The sequence below is a fragment of the Streptopelia decaocto genome (genome assembly GCF_964273445.1).
Source record: "Streptopelia decaocto genome assembly, chromosome: 6".
Taxonomy (NCBI): domain Eukaryota; kingdom Metazoa; phylum Chordata; class Aves; order Columbiformes; family Columbidae; genus Streptopelia; species Streptopelia decaocto.
The window spans coordinates 32280354-32299913 of NC_138660.1; the positions used below are offsets into that span (position 1 = coordinate 32280354).

Below are 19560 nucleotides of genomic sequence, written 5' to 3' on the forward strand. Positions count from 1 at the left end.
AAAGGGACCCTACCCAAAATACACCCTTTTTGCCCCACTTTTAACCTTTCGCAGCAATGCTGGGGGCCAGCCCAGTTCCTCAATGGGCAAATAAAGCTGGTAGTGGGAAAAACTCGTTCATTTGGGAGCTGTCAGTAGCTGCTGGGTGCGGAGATGGGGAGCTGGCTCCCTTCAGACTCTGGGTTGGGCTCTGATATTTCTGTGTTGGGGCTCCCTGCTGGGATAGTAAGGTCTCCTCGCTTGACAGAGGATGCCAGCACCGTTCTCGCTGTAGTACAGCTCAGGTTTGTGTGGGGATTTTTTTTAAGCAGCCTTCAAATTTTGTTGTGCGGGCTGTAATAACTCCTCCCAACGCACCCACAACAGTATTTCCCTGAGCAGAGAGGAACCAGCTCCTGGCAACTATCTCTTAACCTCTTTAGGGCCCTGAAGTGAAAAAGAAGTCATTTAGTAAACATACAGGATTGTAGATATGCTTAAAGATAATTAATGTGAAGCTTTTGTTAACTGCTTTGTAGGCTCCCCTTCCAGCAAGCTAACGTTGAGTGACCACGATGCACTATAAAACACCAATGCAGTTCACCTGCTGCTGTCTTACAGTTATGGAGCTAAGTTTATTTTTTCAGCGAGCAAAGAGGATCGCAGTGCTAGCAGCAAATTTCTGAGCCCTGATGAATGCTCTGTGGGACATTGTTTTTATTAAGGAAGATGACAGGGCTCTGGGCTGGATTCATCGCAGTCATATCCTGGATGTAGCTAGGGAGCATCATCGCAATGCTCGTGGTGGGATGAGTGTTGGAGCAGCTGTTGCCTGGCTGCTGTGGGGTATGTCAGGGATGGAGCTGAGGACGAGCCTGCTGAAAGCTGGGGTGCCCACCCCACCTTGCTCGGAAAGCCTGGGTGGGTGCTGCAGAGCAACCAGCCCTGGAATGGGTGGGCTGGGGCAGATGAAGCTGGGGAAGCTGGTGGGGTTTCCTACCAGCACTGCCAGTCACAGATCTGGGGGAAGGAAGTGTGTTCAAGTGAGATGAGCTGTTGTAATTTATCCTTTTTGTGTTGCATAAGGTCCTTACCCAGCTGCTCTTTTCAATTTTTTCATTGGGTTTGTCGCACCCTTCTGCTCCTGCTGACAACAGGTCGAGGGAAGGGGGTGGGAGAGCTGGGCGCCTCCTGAGCTGGAGCAGCGGGAGCAGAGCAGGTATAACATGAATCCTTGCAGCCCAGAGCTGAAGCTCGCTGAATACTCCCAGTTCCTCCAGAGCTGTTCCTCATGCTCTCCTGCAGCCTTGGCCTTGGGCAGACACTGCACAGCACCGTCCCTAACAATTCCCAGGGGATACTTAACACCTGTGTACGTTCCCCCCACCATCTCCAGCATATCAGTGCTTAGCATGGTGGCTCGCTAGTCCTGGGTGTTTACTACAACTACACACATTAGCCAATGCGTAGTTACTCTTAACACCGTGTCTGTGCGTTCACAATCGTGCACGGGACAAGATGTTCAAGCAGAACAAGCTGGAACTGGAGCAGGCACCATTGGGATGCTGGTGTCCAACCTCTCCTGCTTGCTGCCCCTTAGCTGGCAAACCCCATGATCCTTCAGCATGGATTTCACCCATTTGAGGTTTCAATCTCTGACACTTCCCGGATTGGGAAACACTTTTATTTTCTAGAGGACGTCTTTTTGTTTCTACAATTATTCCGCCTTGCTGCTGTTTAAACTTGTTGCAAGTGAAGGGGCTGAGCATCGTTTGGAGACATGTACGTGCTTAATTGTAGCGCATATACTCCCCAACCCAACTATCAGCCTTTTAAGCTGTTAAACATTCCTTTTTCTGTTTTCTTTCAACCACCTCTATTAGTTCCCCTTTTTGATTTTATTTTTACTAGAGTGGATTGTGTTTCCCCTCCCCATGGACAGTGGGACTGTCGTTTTTGCAGGATGCCCTTGAGCAGCCGGGGTGGGGAGCAGGGCATCCAGCTGTGCATCCAGCTGTGCATCCAGCTGGGCACTCTCAGAGTGGTCGCTCCCTAGAGTTGTTTTTTGTGATCAGAGACATCACTTGGGTGCTTTGCTCCTAAATGATGCTCATTCAGCGTAGAGCAGGGTAATGGAAGTTTTCCCAGTGTTATTTTCTGCCCCTGACAAATATTAAATCTCGTTGTTGTTGTTTGAGGTTTCAAAAGAGCAGTGGAAAAATGCTACCTGAAAGGAGGGTGGGGATGTGGGTCCCTGGGCTGCTCCCCAACACCAGGCCCTGGGAAACAGCTCACAGGGGGTTGTAGAGGGCAGAGAAAGGCCCGGTGGAAAATAAAGACACTTAAACACAGAGCACCCACCAGGGCTTTTAAAGAGCAAAACTACCATGGGGGTCCCAAGGCTGGAGGTTTTACTCACCTGAGGGGAGAAGCATCTTTGCACCTCACCCCCTCATGTGCATGGGAAGGTATAGCAAGGGCTGAGGCTGTTTTTTGGGGGGTCCACACCTGGGTCCATGACTGCACAGTCCAACATGTGCTTGGGCTCCATGGGAGCTCATCAGGTATTTTCTGCTGTCGTAACTATGGAAATAACTTGCCAGTGAGTTTCACAGATCAGTTTTCTATCCTACTGTGGCATCCTGGTCTCTGGCTAATGCTACCAAGGGGCCTCAGCTCTTCCAGGGGCTTAAACTGTGCCACAGGGTCTCTGGGTTTAATCTAAGCGCACTGTGGGGACTGCGGTGGGTCTGTGGATTCCCTGACGGAGGGCATGGGAACAGAGATTGACCTTGAAGATATTAAGGTGTACCCATGAGAAAGGAGGGAGTAAAAGAGTAACATTGACGATAGCAAAATTAGCCAATGATATATTACTATTGCAGCCTGTAACCAATAGCAAAAATGCACACGAGCTGGTAACGACTATATAAAAAAGCGTTGTGGCAATAAATGGAGGCTGCTGTTTGCACGTAAGAAGAACTTGGTCTATATCGTTTGTCCATCTCAATCGCGGCAGCACACCAAACACCTTCCAGCCGTTTCCAGGAGCCCCACTAAAGGCAATCAACCCCCGGGCTGCCCAGCAAAGCCACCGGCAGCGCACCCCTGGTGTTTCGGACGCCACCATTACGCTTCAGAGTTAACAGCCGCGCAGCGCTCTGGCTGACGCAGCCGCGGAAGCGCTTCCTGGGCTCTACCCACCGCGGGTGGCCCCCCGAGAGCCGCAACTCCCGCGACCAGTTCTCTGCAGAGCCGCCGCCATCCGGGCGGGGGCCGGTCCGGAGGTGGGCCGGCACACGCCGGCCCGTCCCCTTCCGTCGCGCCGCTCGCCATGGTGGGGAAGGCCAAGCGCCCGCGGCTCCACCGCGCCGCCCCCCGGCCCTGGCCCGCCCGGGACCCGCCGCCGCCGCCGCTCCCCGAGCCCGGCCCCGCTGCGGGCGGCTGGAGCGCGCCGGCCGGCAAGGTAGCGCGGGAGCGGGGCCGGGACAGGGCGGCTCGGGGTGGGGGGACGCGGTTCGTGAGGGGCCGCCCGCCCTGCGCGGGTTCTCCCGCTCGTGGGGTGACACCAGGGACCCCCCGCTGTTCCTGCGGCCGTGAGGCTGCCGTGACGCTCTTTGCGGGGCGGCTGCGTGTCTCTCACGCCGCTTTTTACCCGTGGGAACGTGTGTCAAACCAGGGGGCAAAGCAAGGGAGCCTGGGGCTTCAGTGCTGCAGCGTGAGGTGCAGCCTGTGCGTCGGGGGAGCCCCGGTGTGCTTCTGGGGCTATTGCTGCTCCACGCTGTCAGCCACCATGGTGGAGCTGCTAGCATCGTGGGGCTACCACCATGGCCACAGCAGCTGCGCTAGAGCAGCCACCACAGCATCCCAGGCCTTGAGCAGGCAGTGAGGAGAGCCTGCTGGTGGGGACAGGGTGCCTGCGCTGTGCCTCAGTGGCTTTAAGGCTTTGAATCTGTCTATTACAAAATGTGGATGTTTGGCATCCGGAATTTCTTCCTTTGGGGAGAAATAACCAGCATGCTTGCTACAATACAGGCACCAGGGTAGTGCAAATGACTTTGTAACATACAGAGCTGAGTAACTTTTGCTTAAACCAAACAGGGAGGTCAGCAGTAAGGCTCTCAGTAAGTAAGCACGCATGCAAAATTATTTCAGCCAGTGGTACGTATTACCTAGGAGCAAACACGTGTCTTGACCATGCTCACAGAGAAACCAAGCACATTAACCAGTTTTGGTGTGGGGGTCGTTAGCAGTGGGTGCTGTGAGCAGCGCTGTAAGAGGCCGCCTGGCTTGTTTTTGCAGTGGTTCTGTTCAATTTCAGGTGAGGGCAGGTGGAGATGAGCTGTCAGTTTCCACGCAGTCATTGAGGGGATTTAACACCATGTCTCTTTCACCAGCTGTGCTATTAACACGCAGTTCAGGTTAAAGCTGGGCGACTCCTCCAGCCCCCTCACAGCAAGGACACAGAAAAGCTATAAATGGTTTTTATGCAACTATAGCTTCCCTTGTGAGGAGGAAGGAATCAGCTGTGCCAAATACAGCTGGTTTTGTACCACTCAAAAATTGTGTGGTGATGCTGGGAGATGCTGCTGGCTAATACATTTTTCAAACCAGAGAAGCTACTGCAAAGCTGAGGACTTAGGGAGATTTTGTATGCTTAAAGGAACAAGGTGCTGAAGATTTGGTAAGTTGCTAGTATAATAGCTACTGAATCTGCTTAACATCCATTGATTTAAGCCCCTAAATGTGGTCATTTGTTCCTTATCTGTATTGTTACACACTTACCACCTGTAACACATCTGGCTGTTTCTGAAGATGCCATTCACAGTTCTGCAAGTAATACCTGAATTCACTGAAGTGAGGCGAGGTTGAGTTGAGATAGAAATCTGTTAGGAATAGAACAGTCAAAACGTGACTTTGTGAAACTTCTTTTTGGATGCAAGAGCCTGGGGGGGCCAGGCCAGTGGGGTGACCTGCCTACCCCTGCCTGCTCCAGAAAGGCACCTGCATGCTACTGCTGGGAGGTGTGTGCTGCTCCTGTCTGGGTGGTGCTGGATTTGATTTAAAAAATACATATATATTTATTTTATTTTTAAAAAATGAATATTTCCTGGTGGTGGTTGTACTGATTCCTGCTTAATGTTTCTTTTGGATAAGGACTGGGACCTCTCATCTCCTGGTGTCTTTTCCGGGCTGAAGATTGACCCTGATACTCTAGTAAAGAAGCTTGACTTTGACTCCAGGAGCATCATTTCCTCCAGAACAGGTTTGTTGTGGTATTTTGAATGAGTTGTGAACAGAGACACTGGGGGCTGTATTTGCAGTGGCCGTCAGAACAAGCCCAGGAGATCTCAACCCAAACACAGCTTCCCATGTTCCTGCGGGGGCAGCTGCCTTTTGTACCCTGGTATTTTGCCAGCAAGTTGCTTGTTATTCCTGAGCAGTGCTTTACCCATGGCAGCTTGATTGCAGCCAGCTCTCTCCTGTCCTTTGCTGTTGCTAGGCACCTGGCTCAAGGACTCCTGGGCAGGAGAGTCCAGCTCACCAGGGAGTATCAGGAGAGTGGGAACAGGGAGGAGATTGATAGAGGCTTTTGTTTTCTAGTCCCACAACAAGGAAATGCTCCCTCTAGCTGCTTAGTGGCAGACAGAGCTTTTAATCTGAAACCAGGTTTCACCTCTCTAAATGGAAACTGATGGCACAGGAGTCTGTCCTGGTGCAGAAGGTGTGTGTGACACCCAAATACCTTCTTTGCAAGCTAAATTTATTTCTTCCCTCCATGCAAATTAATACCGCTATGGTGACACTATTTTCTTGTACAGGGCTACTAACAAACCCAGCAACCACCCAAGGGCTGGTGGTTACCCAGGCAGTGGTGAATGCAGCAGCCATAGCCCATCGGTCACATTTGTTCACAGAGAGAGGGAATGGGGAGGTTGTGTGAGGACACGTTTGCTGGAGATGCTTACCCTCTGCACAGAAACCTTTGTAAAATGTATTGTTTTCAAAACACTGAGCTCATTGTTTGTAACTCTCCTGGGAAAAGGACATGTGTGCATATGTGTGTGCATGTGAACGTAGCCATCTCTTTAATTAAATTAGACAGCGTGTTGTTGAAGGCTGACAGCCTGCAATCCTGGTCTTTCATTGCAGGCTACAGCTGTACACGTCTGGTTTATAAATAGACCCGTGTTGCTGGTCCCTGCGCAGTGCTGATGATGCAGATGTGCGGTGCCCGACTATGTCTAACCCTCTCTTGAGGCTGCGTGCTGGCTTCCTGCAGGCAGCGATGCTGACCCCAATGCTTTGTGCTCCCTCACACTTTCCAGATGATCAGCTAAAAATAGCTGTTCATTTGGGGGCTCAAAACTGCAATTCAATGAGGCAAAAAGTGATTTGATTTTTTTTTTTTTTTTTTTTTTTTTTTTAATCTTCCCAAACTGCTGTGCCCTTTCTTCTTGTATCCTACTGGAGCCATGTGGAGGCTTTTTCATTATGGAAATCAATTCATTTTTTTTTGTGTTAATTCAGTGAACTGTAACTAGGCTGTGCATACAATGGCAGACACCCTGGAGTTCGAAAAGAAGTCCTAGGCAGACGTGCTTTGTCTCCTGGGATCTCTGGTCAGCTGAGAGCCTGTTCAGCAGGAAATTCAAGTTGATTCCAGCCTTCCTCCCCTTTCTACCCATCTCCCCTTAGCTCAGTGCACAGGGCAGGAGGGTAGGATTCTCCTACACATTCTCCTACACTTTAAGATTTAATAGCAAGACAAAAAAGCATTTCTCTCCCACTTGCTTTTCGAGCTCTGAGAAGGTCAAATTGGCAGACTGTGGGTAGGCTTACTCATGTTTCCTGTGCTTTTTACAGCTGAAGATGATTTTTTTTTCTGTCAAGGATGCTATGTGGTAGTTGAAAAGGCTGGTATATTTGTCCTCCATGTGTGTGCATGCACGTGTGCCTCACATTACCTGATTCCTTCACAGTATCTGAGATTGCTGTTACCTCTGTGTTTTGTGTTACGATCTAGTCTTGTGCTGTGACACTTCAGGGACAACCTAGAAAACTTCATTGTGGGCTTGAAGAGGCTTGCAGGGCATGGGTGAAACCAGGGAGCAGTTAGATGGCTTGAACCTGGCAGGAAATGCTCTGCTGGATTACCAAGCCCAGCTGGCAGCTCTGGGTTTTGGCTCTGGTATCTCTCTTAGACCCTGCACCCCTCTGCTTTTGAAAGTATAGTTCTCAGAAAGCCAGCATCCCACTCCATGGCTGTGTTTCTGTGGTCAAAGGTATCTGCATATGGTATTTCTGGGTAAAACACTTGATCTTCCTCCTACTATTCTGACTCTGTTCCTCTCTCCACTTGGGTTTTCACATTGTGGCTTTGTGCTTGAACTAGGGGACCGGATTTTTTGTCTTGACGGAGCCCAAGCACAACAGCTGTGTGAGCTGGTGGGCTTGCTGCTCATTCTGAAGCTGTCAGATGTGGAGATGGACTTCCACAGGGTTGAGAGGTTGCTGCAAAAGTGAGGAAGAAGAGGTGGTGATGATGGCTTGTGGTTTCCTCTGTCAGCACACCCATAAACTGGTTAAGAGAGGATGGTGGCTGGCTGGATCAGCAGAGGGATGACTAGGTGACTGAAGGTTATATCTTTAGCTGACTACTTCTCTCAGGTTCCTTGGCCTCCTTCTACACCTAGGATGTACTTTCTGGCTCCCTGCTTTCTTTCTGTCCATCCTCTGCCTGTTTGACTTGCTTGCATCGTTCCTTCCTCTCTTGCACATGGCCTGGGCACTCAAGGCAGCTTTTGCAGAAGTTCTTTATGTGCTGTCTAGCTGTAAAGGTATCTGTGTGCATGACAAACTGTTCTGCTTCGTTCTCTCTGGAGAAGGTGAGGTGACTGTTGGTTTCTGTCATCTTTTTATTCTAACACCAGGAGTTTAGAGAGGTAAATGAGTGCTGACACCAAGCTGGGAGGAGTGGCTGAAACGGCAGAGGCTGTGCTGCCATCCAGAGACCTGGACAGGCTGGAGAGTTGGGCGGGGAAAAATTGAATTAAATATAACAAGGGCAAGTGTAGAGTCTATCATCTGGGCAGGAGCAACCCCAGGTTCCAGGATAAGCTGGAGAATGACCTATTAGAGAGCAGCGTAGGGGAAAGGGACCTGGGGGTCCTAGTGGACAGCAGGATGACCATGAGCCAGCACTGGGCCCTTGTGGCCAGGAAGGCCAATGGTACCTGGGGTGGATTAGAAGGGGGGTGGTCAGTAGGTCAGAGAGGTTCTCCTGCCCCTCTACTCTGCCCTGGTGAGACCACACCTGGAATATTGTGTCCAGTTGTGGCCCCTCAGTTCCTGAAGGACAGGAAACTGCTGGAGAGAGTCCAGCACAGGGCAACAAGATGCTGAAGGGAGTGGAGCATCTCCCGTGTGAGGAAAGGCTGAGGGAGCGGGGGCTCTGGAGCTTGGAGAAGAGAGGACTGAGGGGTGACCTCATTAACGTTTATAAATATGTAAAGGGTGAGCATCACAAGGATGGAGCCAGGCTCTTCTGCAGTGACAACCAATGATAGAACAAGGGGTAATGGGTTCAAACTGGAACACAGGAGGTTCCACTTAAATTAGAGAAGAAACTTCTTCTCAGTGAGAGTGGCAGAACACTGGACCAGGCTGCCCAGGGGGGTTGTGGAGTCTCCTTCTCTGCAGACATTCCAACCCGCCTGGACACCTTCCTGTGTAACCTCATCTGGGTGTTCCTGCTCCATGGGGGGATTGCACTGCATGAGCTTTCGAGGTCCCTTCCAATCCCTGACATTCTGTGATTCTGTAAATGAGGACTGTTACTTTAGCAGCTGGAGGAGATGCACTTCACTCTGTTGTCACATTCCTGTGTCTGCCATGCGCTGACTGTGCCCTGCCATATCCCGGTTCTTTTGAATGCCTTAGACTGGGGGGGTGATCGAGAGCTGGAGAAGCAAGCTGTGGAGAAAGGTAAATGCTTCTTTGAAAGCCTCAGATGATGTTAGTGCTTGGGGGTGACGTGTAGTAAGGATCACCTCTCCTAGCCTGGCCTGGACAGACTTTTTTCTCAGGGTTTGTGTTCATCTTTGCTGTCAAAGAGGGTGGCTGCCTTCTTCTCGTGTTCCTAGTTCCTAAGGCAGGTTTCCAGTTGCCCTGTCTTCATTCAAAGCAGCCTGCAGAAGGTTGGGAGTGTGGGGATATGTGTCAGTGTGGGGCTCTGACAAAGATAGTCAGGGCAGCTTGGACTGGGTACACAGAGGTAACATTTTTGAATCCACTGAATTATTTGGAGTACCTGTAAAATCAGCTGATAGTGGCAAATGAAAAATGTCCCTTGTGTACTGAATTTTTTACACTGTGCTTCATTCTACAGTTCTGGTCTCTTCCAGTTAAAATCTAGTCTGAGGAAGAGCTTGAAATTGGGTTACATTGTAGAAGATGCCAGCCTGGAGCTCAGCAGTGGTCAAAAAAGCAAATCGGCCATTGGGAAGCAGGAGGAAAAGAGAATGACCTGGAGAGCATTGTTACACTCCGTTAATAAATCCGTGGTACGTGCAGCTATTTGATGCTATGTGCGGTCCTGGTCCTCTCAGCTCAAAAAAGACGTAGCAGATCAGTGAAGGGCAGCAAGGCTGCTCAGAGGCCTGGGGGGCCTGTTTTGTTGTCCCGAGCTGTTGGCAAGTTCAGCATCCATAGCAGGGTTAGCATCTCTGATAACACCAGTGGTTGTGTGTGCCCGCACAGGTGTGTGCCGGGGCTGGAAGGAGATGAAATGAAAGATGAAATGAAGGCCCAGTTTTTCTGAGGGTTTCTGGTGTATCTGTTGGAGGCAGGGGGCCCTGTCAAAGTATCTGCTACTGTCATAGTCATGGTCTCATTGCTTCACTTAGATACGAAGCTGGTTTAGCATGCTTGTAGTGATGGGTGCGAGGCATTGGCCTAGGCTGTGCTGGAATCAGTAATTCTTGCGATGCGAGAAGGAAAAGGTTGAACTGTAATAAAAAATGTCACTAAAATGGAATTCATTTTAGGTGAGTCTTGTGTGTGTGACAACAGAAAGCCAGTGGTCTAAAACGGAAAGTATTTTAGTACGGGAAGCTCTGAGCCATGCCGTACTGTGAAGTAGACCTGCTGCAACTACTTTCTCCTGCTCTGCTTCTTGTCTTTAATCATTAGCTCATCTTAACATCAGATTCCAGATGATTTCCACATGCTCGTAGGTAACAAAAGCCAGCAACATCACTGTGAACACTGCAGTTAAGTCCATGACTTGCTGCTGAATGATTGCTTCCTATCAGTGTAGTTTACTTAGCCGCTGACGTAATGTAAATCAAATGCTTTGCCATAATCTAATCCATGCAAGGACCTCTGTCACTAGTGTGAGTAAATAAATCTCATCTGGGCAAGCATCTGTAGCGTGGGAATTAAATGTTTCCAACTAAGTCAGAAATAATGGCCTGTCATATGGGGGTGTTGCTGCTTTTTTGCTTTAGCTTTCCTTCCTTGGTGTTTGCTCCTTGAAGCGAGGGCCTGTTCAAGCATGGCTCTGGCAAAACAGTTGCCTGGGAATGTCTCTGTTTTTGGAGTGGATGATGAACCAGTTGTGGAATGATATGAACAACTGGACTGGCAGCTTCTTGCTTTATTTTCAGCTTCTCTGGAAGGGAACTGTGACAAGATGTGTTGTTGAGAAAGCAAAAATGCCATGGCAGCAAGTGCTACCACTTCACAGAATCACAGAATGTTGGGGACTGGAAGGGACCTCGAAAGCTCATGCAGTGCAATCCCCCCGTGGAGCAGGAACACCCAGATGAGGTTACACAGGAAGGTGTCCAGGCGGGTTGGAATGTCTGCAGAGAAGGAGACTCCACAACCCCCCTGGGCAGCCTGGTCCGGGCTCTGGCACCCTCACTGAGAAGAAGTTTCTTCTCAAATTTAAATGGAACCTCCTGTGTTCCAGTTTGTACCCCTTGTCCAATCATTGTTTGTCACCGAGAAGAGCCTGGCTCCATCCTCCTGACACTCACCCTTTATGTATCTGTAAACATTAATGAGGTCACCCCTCAGTCTCCTCCAAGCTAAAGAGACCCAGCTCCCTCAGCCTTTCCTCATAAGGGAGATGCTCCACTTCAGAATTGCTTGCAAAGTCTTAGCTTGTCAGTTTGATTTCTGAGGTTGTGGCATGAGTAGCTTTTGCTGCTGGTTGCTCCAGTGCCTCCTGTATTCCTGGTGACCTACAAAAACATGAATTAAAAACATTGCTGCCTCTGGTCCTGGACCAGTTAAGAGTCTTTAAGGAGACCATAAGGTCTGCCAGAGGTAGGTTTATGTTGGACATAAAAAAGAAATAGATAGATATAGATACATAGATATATAGATATTGGTTTTTTTTTACAACAAGGGTGGTGTGTCACTGGAACAGGTTGCCCAGAGAAGCCCTGGGTACCCTGTCATTGGAAGTGTTCAAGGTCAGGTTGGATGGGGCTTTGAGCAACCTGATCCTAGTGACAGATGAAAGGAGGATTGGACTAAATGGTCTTTCTGAGTCTGTGATTCTGTACTGAGGTGGTGGCACAGAGCGATGTAGGACATTAGCCTGAACAGGGGTTGGGCTGGGCCTTGCTGTTGCTGAAACCTGGATTGACACAATATGCAAAACCAGAGGGGAGTCTCAGGCGTGCACGCTGTAACATCTCTGAGTTTCACTTTGCACCTTGACAGCTTTTGTCCTCTGATAACCAGAACTGCCTTGCAGCATGGATTCTTCTATCAGTGGCACAGAGGGGAGCAGAGGAGTGAAATTACTAAGCATCCGACAAGGGAGGAAGTCCCTTTTCCTCCTGAAGAAATGTGGAGACAGGAGAGAATAAAATCAGGCCGAACATGAACCTGACAGTTTGGAATTGCTGGATTTTGCAGGCTTTGCTTTTCCACTTTGTCAGATATTCTGTGAGTTAGTTCCTATGTCACCAAACCCCGCTCTGCAGAGTCAATGACTGTGTCCTTCTGGTTTGCACCTCAGCTTCTGCTCTGGTGTTCCAGATTTGCTCTGTCTGTTTCATATCTCTTCCTTCTCCTTTGGCTCTGCAGCCACTTGTCCAATTCTGTTCTTCTTTTGTAGCGTCAAATGAGAAGCAGAAAAGCTGTGGTTGGCTGGGCAGTTGTGGTCCTGCCGTGAGACGATGCACTAACATTATATGACACAATTTGCTTTCCTTTTTTTGTTTTTTTCTAATGGGTTATGTGCCAGAATCCATGTCAGACCTCTCCTCTCCCAGCATCGCAGTTCCTGCAGTGTGTGGACTCACGGCTACCCCTGCAGTGGATCCACTGTTGTGTTACTTGCAGAACTGTAGCTGTGGCCGTTCCCCTTCCACTCTTCAGGAGCTCCGACAGGATGCAAATCTTTGCGCCCCATAATTTATTCTTATATGTTTGTTGGATTTCTGCTTGTTTGTGGCCTTTAAATATTATGTTTCTTCTTTGTCTGTCCTCACCCTGATCACGTTTCTCCATTAAATGCTGCTGTGCAAATCCTAGAGTTGTGCTGGGGGTAGGAGCAGGTTACTTGTGCTGCCCGCTGCATCGTGTGGTCCCCTTCAGCTCTGCCTTCCTGGGTATTGTGTGGTGCCTGGTTTCATGAAGCTGAGAGGTTCCTGTTGTGTGGGGTGCTTTGGTTTGGTTATTTTTTGCTGTCATGTTGGAGTGTTTAGCAATTGAAACATTAAAAAAACCCAACAACTTAATCCTGCTTGTTTTAATGAATGCATCCTTTCTGAATATCAGTTTTAAGCCTCTGCTGCTTTTTTTCTAATGCAAGTTTGTGGTATTTTAAAATCTTTTGCTTGTGTTGGTCATTCGCCACGTTCCTAGTCTGGATCTTCTGATGGATCTTCATAATTCTGCTGCTGTCGCTTTTCTTCAGCATTTAATTCTGTGCTGGCAGCTGTCACACCTGTCTTGTGTTTGTTTTGTGCTGAGCACCCTTCTCAAGCTGTTCCCCACCGTAACACCCTTCAGAAGGAAAGAGGTGAAAACAGTTTGCTCCACAAACTGATAATGACAGCGGGCGGCCTGCGAGGAGCGGCTGTAGCATCTCCAATGTGTGTGTAAAATGCGACATGCTGTGCTAGTCCAAAATGACAAGATGTTCCTGCTCCATCTGTCTTTGTTGTTATCGGCCCAGGCTTTGGTCTGTGTGAATTTTGGGAGCACTGAAATGCTCCCCCTTGAGGTGGCGTCAGAGGTAACCTATTGGTGATGCCTTCGGTTGTGTTGCACTGAAATTACTTTAACATCTTTGAAAATCTCTTCTTGGCATATGGACTAGGAGGAGTGGCTGTTTGGGTGAGAATTGAGCTTGGCTTTCTTGCTTTTGTGGGTGGGGACTGGATATCAACATGGCTTTAAAATGGGGCACCCAAGCTCCATTAAAGGAATCTTTGGCTCTTGCCGTTGGGATAAAGCTCAGCCTTAAGCACTTAAAGTTGTGCTCCCAAGCCTGTCCCATTATCTGCTGCCCCTGATGAAGATGGCGGTGGCGGCTGCTTCTTGTGGTCTCAGGGTGAAGTAGCTCTGCGGTGTCCCTTGCTCTTGCCTCAACAGGCTGACAATGATGCATGTCAGCCTTGGGTACCCAGACACCAGCTCCCCCTCCCTGCACAGGCTCAAGGGATGTGGGGAGAAGGGCTCAGGAGAGCCAGCAACTGTTTTGGCATTTCCTCATTCCTCTTTCATATTATTATCTCTGTCTTCAGCCACCCAGCAGAAGACAATAGTCAAAGTGCAGCCGCTTTCAGCTCTGGAGTGTTCTCTCCCACCTCTCTTTTGCCTCTCTCCTCTTCACCCACTTACCTTCTGCAACGTGTCCACGTCCTTCGTGTAACCTGCACAGGTCGAGGATGTGTCCCAGGGCTGGAATGTGCGGGTCTCAGGTCAAACTGTGGACTTCTCTCCATAAGCTGGTGTTTTCTCTGACACTGTGTGTGAAAGTGCTTGAAACCTCCAATAGAGGAATTTGCAAGAAAGGAAAAATTCCCAGGAAAGGGGAAATGCTGGGCAGGGGGTAAACAGGCAAAGTGATACTCTTCACCGCTCCCCCGGCCCCAAGGTTAGTGACGTGGCATCCAGAAATGGCTGGGAAGGACACTGCGTTATCTTTATTCCATTATCTGATGGAGCAGTTCCTGTGCCTGTTTGCAGAAGCGCAGTCCAAAAAGCATTGCTCACGTCCATGCCTTGAGCTGAGCTGTGACTAACCCTGTCCCTCGCTGCACCCAGTGCAGAGAGCCTGAACTGGTGCCACTGGGCAGGAGGAGACCCTGACCCTGCTGGGGAGCCTTCAGTCCCAGCTGAGCACCCAGTGGGATGGGGCAGGGGGAGCCCAGTTCCTTTCTTGCACAGCAGCAAGCAGAAAATGAACCTCCTGGAGAAGGAGCGCTGTTAACTTTTGACAACCCAGTATAGCACTTATTAATAGGTTTACAGACTTGACGGTAGCTGAAAATACTTTTATTTCAGGCTTAGGGCTGCTGGCTGTCTGCTTCTGACTGTGAATGGGGGTTCCCATAAGGAGAGTGTATCTTGGCTTGAAGTGGAGGGAGCGGGTGAAGAGCTCGGAAGGATATATGCTGACATAGCAAGGCTGCATCCAGGATAACCACCCTGGTAGTTTGATAAGGTGACAGGTGACAATTTACCATACCTAGGTAAATTATTCTAGGTAGCAGTTTACCATATGCTCCCTCTTCATTGCTTCTTAGCTGAAATTTGGTTGACTGCATCAGTAGATGCTGCTCTTACCTTGACAACGCCAGATCACCTTGTAAGGGCAGTTTTGGTGTCTGAGTGTTTTATGACTGACCTCAGTCTACACGACAGCTCAAACAGGAGACTGTATGTATGTTGCCACAACTTGCCTCAAAGCCAGAGGGTCTGTTGCTTCGGTCCAAAGGATGAAAATCAGTGTGACCTTGCTTCAAGAGTCAAGTTGACCAAGTTCTCCAGCAGTGAACAGCTCTGGAGACTGCCTGAAATTGAGGATAGTGACCTGCTGGGCGTTGCTTCTGGGAGACTTTGGAGTGGGAACCCTACTGAAAGCTGAAGGCAATGGTGCCTTAAATTAAAATAATAATTTTTTTAAAAAGTAACAAATCCACACTGCTTAAAATTAGTTTAACAACTTATTGTCTGTGCAGTGTGGTGTCGGCTGTGAGAATAGCCGTATGAAACTCCACTTTAATTAGAGTCAGTGCAATTAAATGAAATAGCTGAATGAGTGTCTGAAACTTGCACTGCTCCAAGTGCTTTGCCTTCCCTTCTGGAGATAGACTGTTTCCATGTTGTGAGTGCCTTGTGCCAGATCATGGGAATCAGTTGTGTTAATATTTATGGAAGTAATTAACTTCATTTTTTCTTCCCCTCCCTCTAGCTGTGGCTAAATCCTTCTTCTTAAAATTAACATTTTTTTTTTTTTTTAATCCTCCAATTAGCTAGTGGTCATGGATACTGAGCACTACACAAACACAGTAACATTTTCCAGAGTGCCTAAAGCTGCCAAAATATTTGCAGTCTGCTCCAGGGAGAGGAGGCTGTCGGTAGTGGGAAGAGCCTGAAATCATTCTTAGGAGTTCGAACGATGTGTCAGATCCCTGTAATTTCTTATTATGGTTGGTTCCCGTGGCTGTGCCCGATGCGTGACGTTCCCCACCGGTGATGGTCGAGGTGCCCGCCTGCCCTGGAGCAGCCGTTTCATGCTGCTTTTTGGGCTGTGTTGATGCTGGGTGGCTGAAGAACAGTGTGGGGCTCAGTGAGGGATTGGGGACTCCTTTGGTGAAGCTTTGGTGAGGGAACAGAGTGTACTATCAGCAGGATTGCTGATGACACCAAGCTGGGAGGAGTGGCTGACACGGCAGAGGCTGTGCTGCCATCCAGAGACCTGGAAGGCTGGAGAGTTGGGTGGGGAAAAATTGAATGAAATATAACAAAGGCAAGTGTGGAGTCTGTCATCTGGGCAGGAATAACCCCAGGTTCCAGTATAAGTTGGCGAATGACCTATTAGAGAGCAGCGTAGGGGAAAGGGACCTGGGGGTCCTGGTGGACAGCAGGATGACCATGAGCCAGCACTGGGCCCTTGTGGCCAGGAAGGCCAATGGTACCTGGGGTGGATTAGAAGGGGGGTGGTCAGTAAGTCAGAGAGGTTCTCCTGCCCCTCTACTCTGCCCTGGTGAGACCACACCTGGAATATTGTGTCCAGTTCTGGGCTCCTCAGTTCCTGAAGGACAGGGAACTGCTGGAGAGAGTCCAGCGCAGGGCAATGAAGATGCTCATTAATGGTTATCAATATATAAAGGGTGAGTGTCAGGAGGATGGAGCCAGGCTCTTCTCGGTGACAACCAATGATAGGACAAGGGCCAGTGGATACAAACTGGAACACAGGAGGTTCCACTTAAATATGAGAAGAAACAACTTCTCAGTGAGGGTGCCAGAGCCTGGCCCAGGCTGCCCCAGGGAGGTTGTGGAGTGTCCTTCTCTGCAGACATTCAAACCCACCTGGACACCTTCCTGTGTAACCTCATCTGTGCTCCGGCGGGGGGGACTGCACTGGATGAGCCTTCGAGGTCCCTTCCAATCCCTGACATTGTGTGATTCTGGGGTGCTGCTCTGTGCTTCTGTGAAGCTTTCCTCTGGTCTTGGTAAAAGCTGGGTGCTCAAGTGTGTGCTTTTTAGGTCAGATGTGTCAGTCTCTTGCAGCACTGAAGGGCTCGCTGCATTTGGGGCCAGTGTGCCCCCTTGCCTTCCTGGTCAGGCGTGATGGGGCACGGCAGCTTGCATGTCATGCTGTGTCTCCCTCCGTGTGATTATGATTCCCAAAGCTTTAAAAGGATACTAAACTAGCCAAGTATTTTCCTGCTAAATCACTTTAAAATGGTCAGACATCCTTATTACACAAAAATAGATCAGCCCTGCATAGGGGAGGGTACTGAAGCTGCAGTGTTACAAAAGAGGGTTATGAACTGAAATCCATGCCTTTGCTGTTCTAATGTTACAGCTTTGGAATAATCGAGTTATAAAATTATAAATGCTACAAAGGGAGAGGAGGCATAGTTCTGCACCGGTGGCAAAGATACCACCCAGTGCAAGTCCTGGTAATGAAACCCTCTCATGGGGCACAAGAGGAACAGTTTAACACTGTGTGAATTGAGAAACTGGATCCCAAGAGAGATGAAGAAACACTTGTGGAGAGGGCAGATTGACAGCTCTGGAAGCCAGAGCCCTTCCCTTGTCACCAGCATCGGTATGGAGTTGTGTCAAGCTGTCAAATATATTTCTGAAATGTGCATCCTGGGAGTTTAATATTTAATAGACACTCTATTTAGAAAATTGGTAGAATCTGGTAAATAAAGAGTGTGTAAAGTGAGAGGTCTCCTTCTTCTGGGTTGCCCCTTCTGACTTGCCTTGGCATGCTTTTGGGGTGCAGGAGTAAGTCAGTCGCCTCTTTCCTCTGCTAATACCCCTGGGAAATGCCCATGTGAGGCAGGTTATTTTGCCTGAGTATTCTTTCCAAGGGCTTCTACACTGGGATTGTCATCTACATAAATCATATTTCTGATTTACTGAGAGATAAATCTCTGCCAGGCTAATGTGGGTCTTATTTCAGTTACAGGCTGTGTATTTAGTGGTAGATCTCTCAAGAATTGATGTCTATAATTCAGACGAAGTGGGATCTATAGTATTATTCTATGTAAGTTATCCTTTATTGGAATAGTAGTAGCAGATCTAGCTTGCCTGAGATTTTGGCTTCTGTGTTTAATTTTTAAATTATACAGCCTGTTAATAGGGGCAGAGGTAATCTGTAATCCTTCAGTTACAGAACTAATGGCCCATAGGTTATAATTATGGGAAAACATGATACTCTCCCGGAGCCGTTTCCTTCTCTCAGGCTCCACTGATTGCAGTGCACACTTAAAAACCAGTATATGGTGCTGGCTCCTGCAATGAGTGCCATTCTGCTCAGGGGATCCTTGGGGTACAGAGGGATTCAAAGAGCAATTTATGGACAGAGGTTTTCTTCATGCTTGTGTAGAAATGTGTGCTTCGGCTGGAGATCTGTTTGCAGTGCTGCAGAAGTGGCATTATTGATGCTTGCATGTGCCATAACTGGTAATGGCACATAACTTGAGTTTAACTTTTTAATCAAGTGGCTTATAGAAAGAGGCAAAGTGTAGGGGGGGGGGGTTTGTGGTGGTTTTTTTGGTGTGTTTTTTTTTTTCCATGGAGTTTTTAACTCTGTAAATGTCAATGGGCATTGTTTAAGCTAAATGTAGGAAACAAGACTATGCAAATATTACATGTAGTGGGCACTGAAATATTCTGGTTTGTTTGAAATGGAAATTTGAACAGGTTTAGATTGAACTAGCAGTGTTGCGAATGTGCCATGAAGCTGATGGCAGAGAACAGATCCTGCAGAAGAATAGGCTATCCAAGCAGATATTCAAGCAAGGAGTGACCATCAGCTGGAATGTACTCTTGAAAGCATTGTATTTAGTGATGTTGCTAAACAACTGAAATGAAAACACGGTGTTTCAGAGGGTCCCTGGCAGGATATCCAAGGGCAAATGTGGGACACAAACACTGGTACTGTGTGCTTGACAGTGGGTAGAGGACATGCAGAAAGTAAATAGATCTGCTTAAAGAATTTTGGCTTCTGTGGATATTCATGCCTAATGTGGCTGTGCACGTGTGGGCTCTGGGCTGATTTGCTTCTCTTGCAGCTACATGGCTTTCAAAATTCATTTTTACTTATATCTGTTTTCCTCTCCCTTCCTCTCAAAATAAAGGTTACTTGTAAATTCAGGTCACTGAGTGTTGTTATGTAACTGGGAACGGGCTTCTTTAGCATGAGTAGGACATTGCCAGCTGCGATGGGTACAGGCTGTGTCTATACATCCAGTAGCTACTTTGCGATGTGCTTTGAGTTGAAATAACCTGGTGTGCCTGTTGTTGGGGAGGCAGGGGAAGGCTGTTCCAGACTGCAGGAATTCTGCTGACAAAAATAATGATTTTCAGTTCAAGTTGCTTCCTTCAGTGGCACTTTCATCTTTTTCTCAGTGAAGCTTCTGGCTGTTGATTTTGATTTATGCCAGTGATTTGTGACCCCAGTGCCGGGGCTCTTCTGCATCTGCAGGGGCGCTTGTTGCTGTAGTGCCTGTACCTGCGTGGGTTTTATTTATGGAAATAGCCTACAAATGTGTAGATACTGTTTAGGTGGAATTATAAATCCTTCATGTCTTTTCTTGTTGCAAAATAGAGGGTGTTGGCCTGCTTACCTGTACTGGGTGTAGGTGTCAAGGTTTTGATGGCCGGGGGACCTGTGTGGGGAGAGGTCCATGCAGCTCCACCGCAGCCACAGCTCAGCCCGTCAGCCACGATGCTGCCTCTGGGAAAATGTGTCATTCAGAAGGGGTAAAAATGCCAGGTCAACCCATGGGGAGAACCATGGTGGGTAAGGGTGAGGAGGAAGGAGCGGCAGAGAGGAGCTGTGGTGGGCTGACTGTAACCCCA

At 48.6% G+C, this 19560-nt stretch overlaps 1 protein-coding gene across 1 annotated transcript in view; it reads left to right on the top strand.

Annotated features, from left to right (window-relative positions):
- Nucleotides 1-3284: 3284 nt before the first annotated feature.
- SLX9 (SLX9 ribosome biogenesis factor) overlaps nucleotides 3285-19560 on the top strand; it is a 51565-nt gene continuing 35289 nt past the window's right edge. The window contains exons 1-2 of the mRNA XM_082056018.1: nucleotides 3285-3445; nucleotides 5137-5245. Of these exons, the coding sequence (XP_081912144.1) occupies nucleotides 3314-3445; nucleotides 5137-5245 (241 nt within the window). The 5' untranslated portion in view covers nucleotides 3285-3313. The remainder of the gene's footprint in view (nucleotides 3446-5136; nucleotides 5246-19560) is intronic.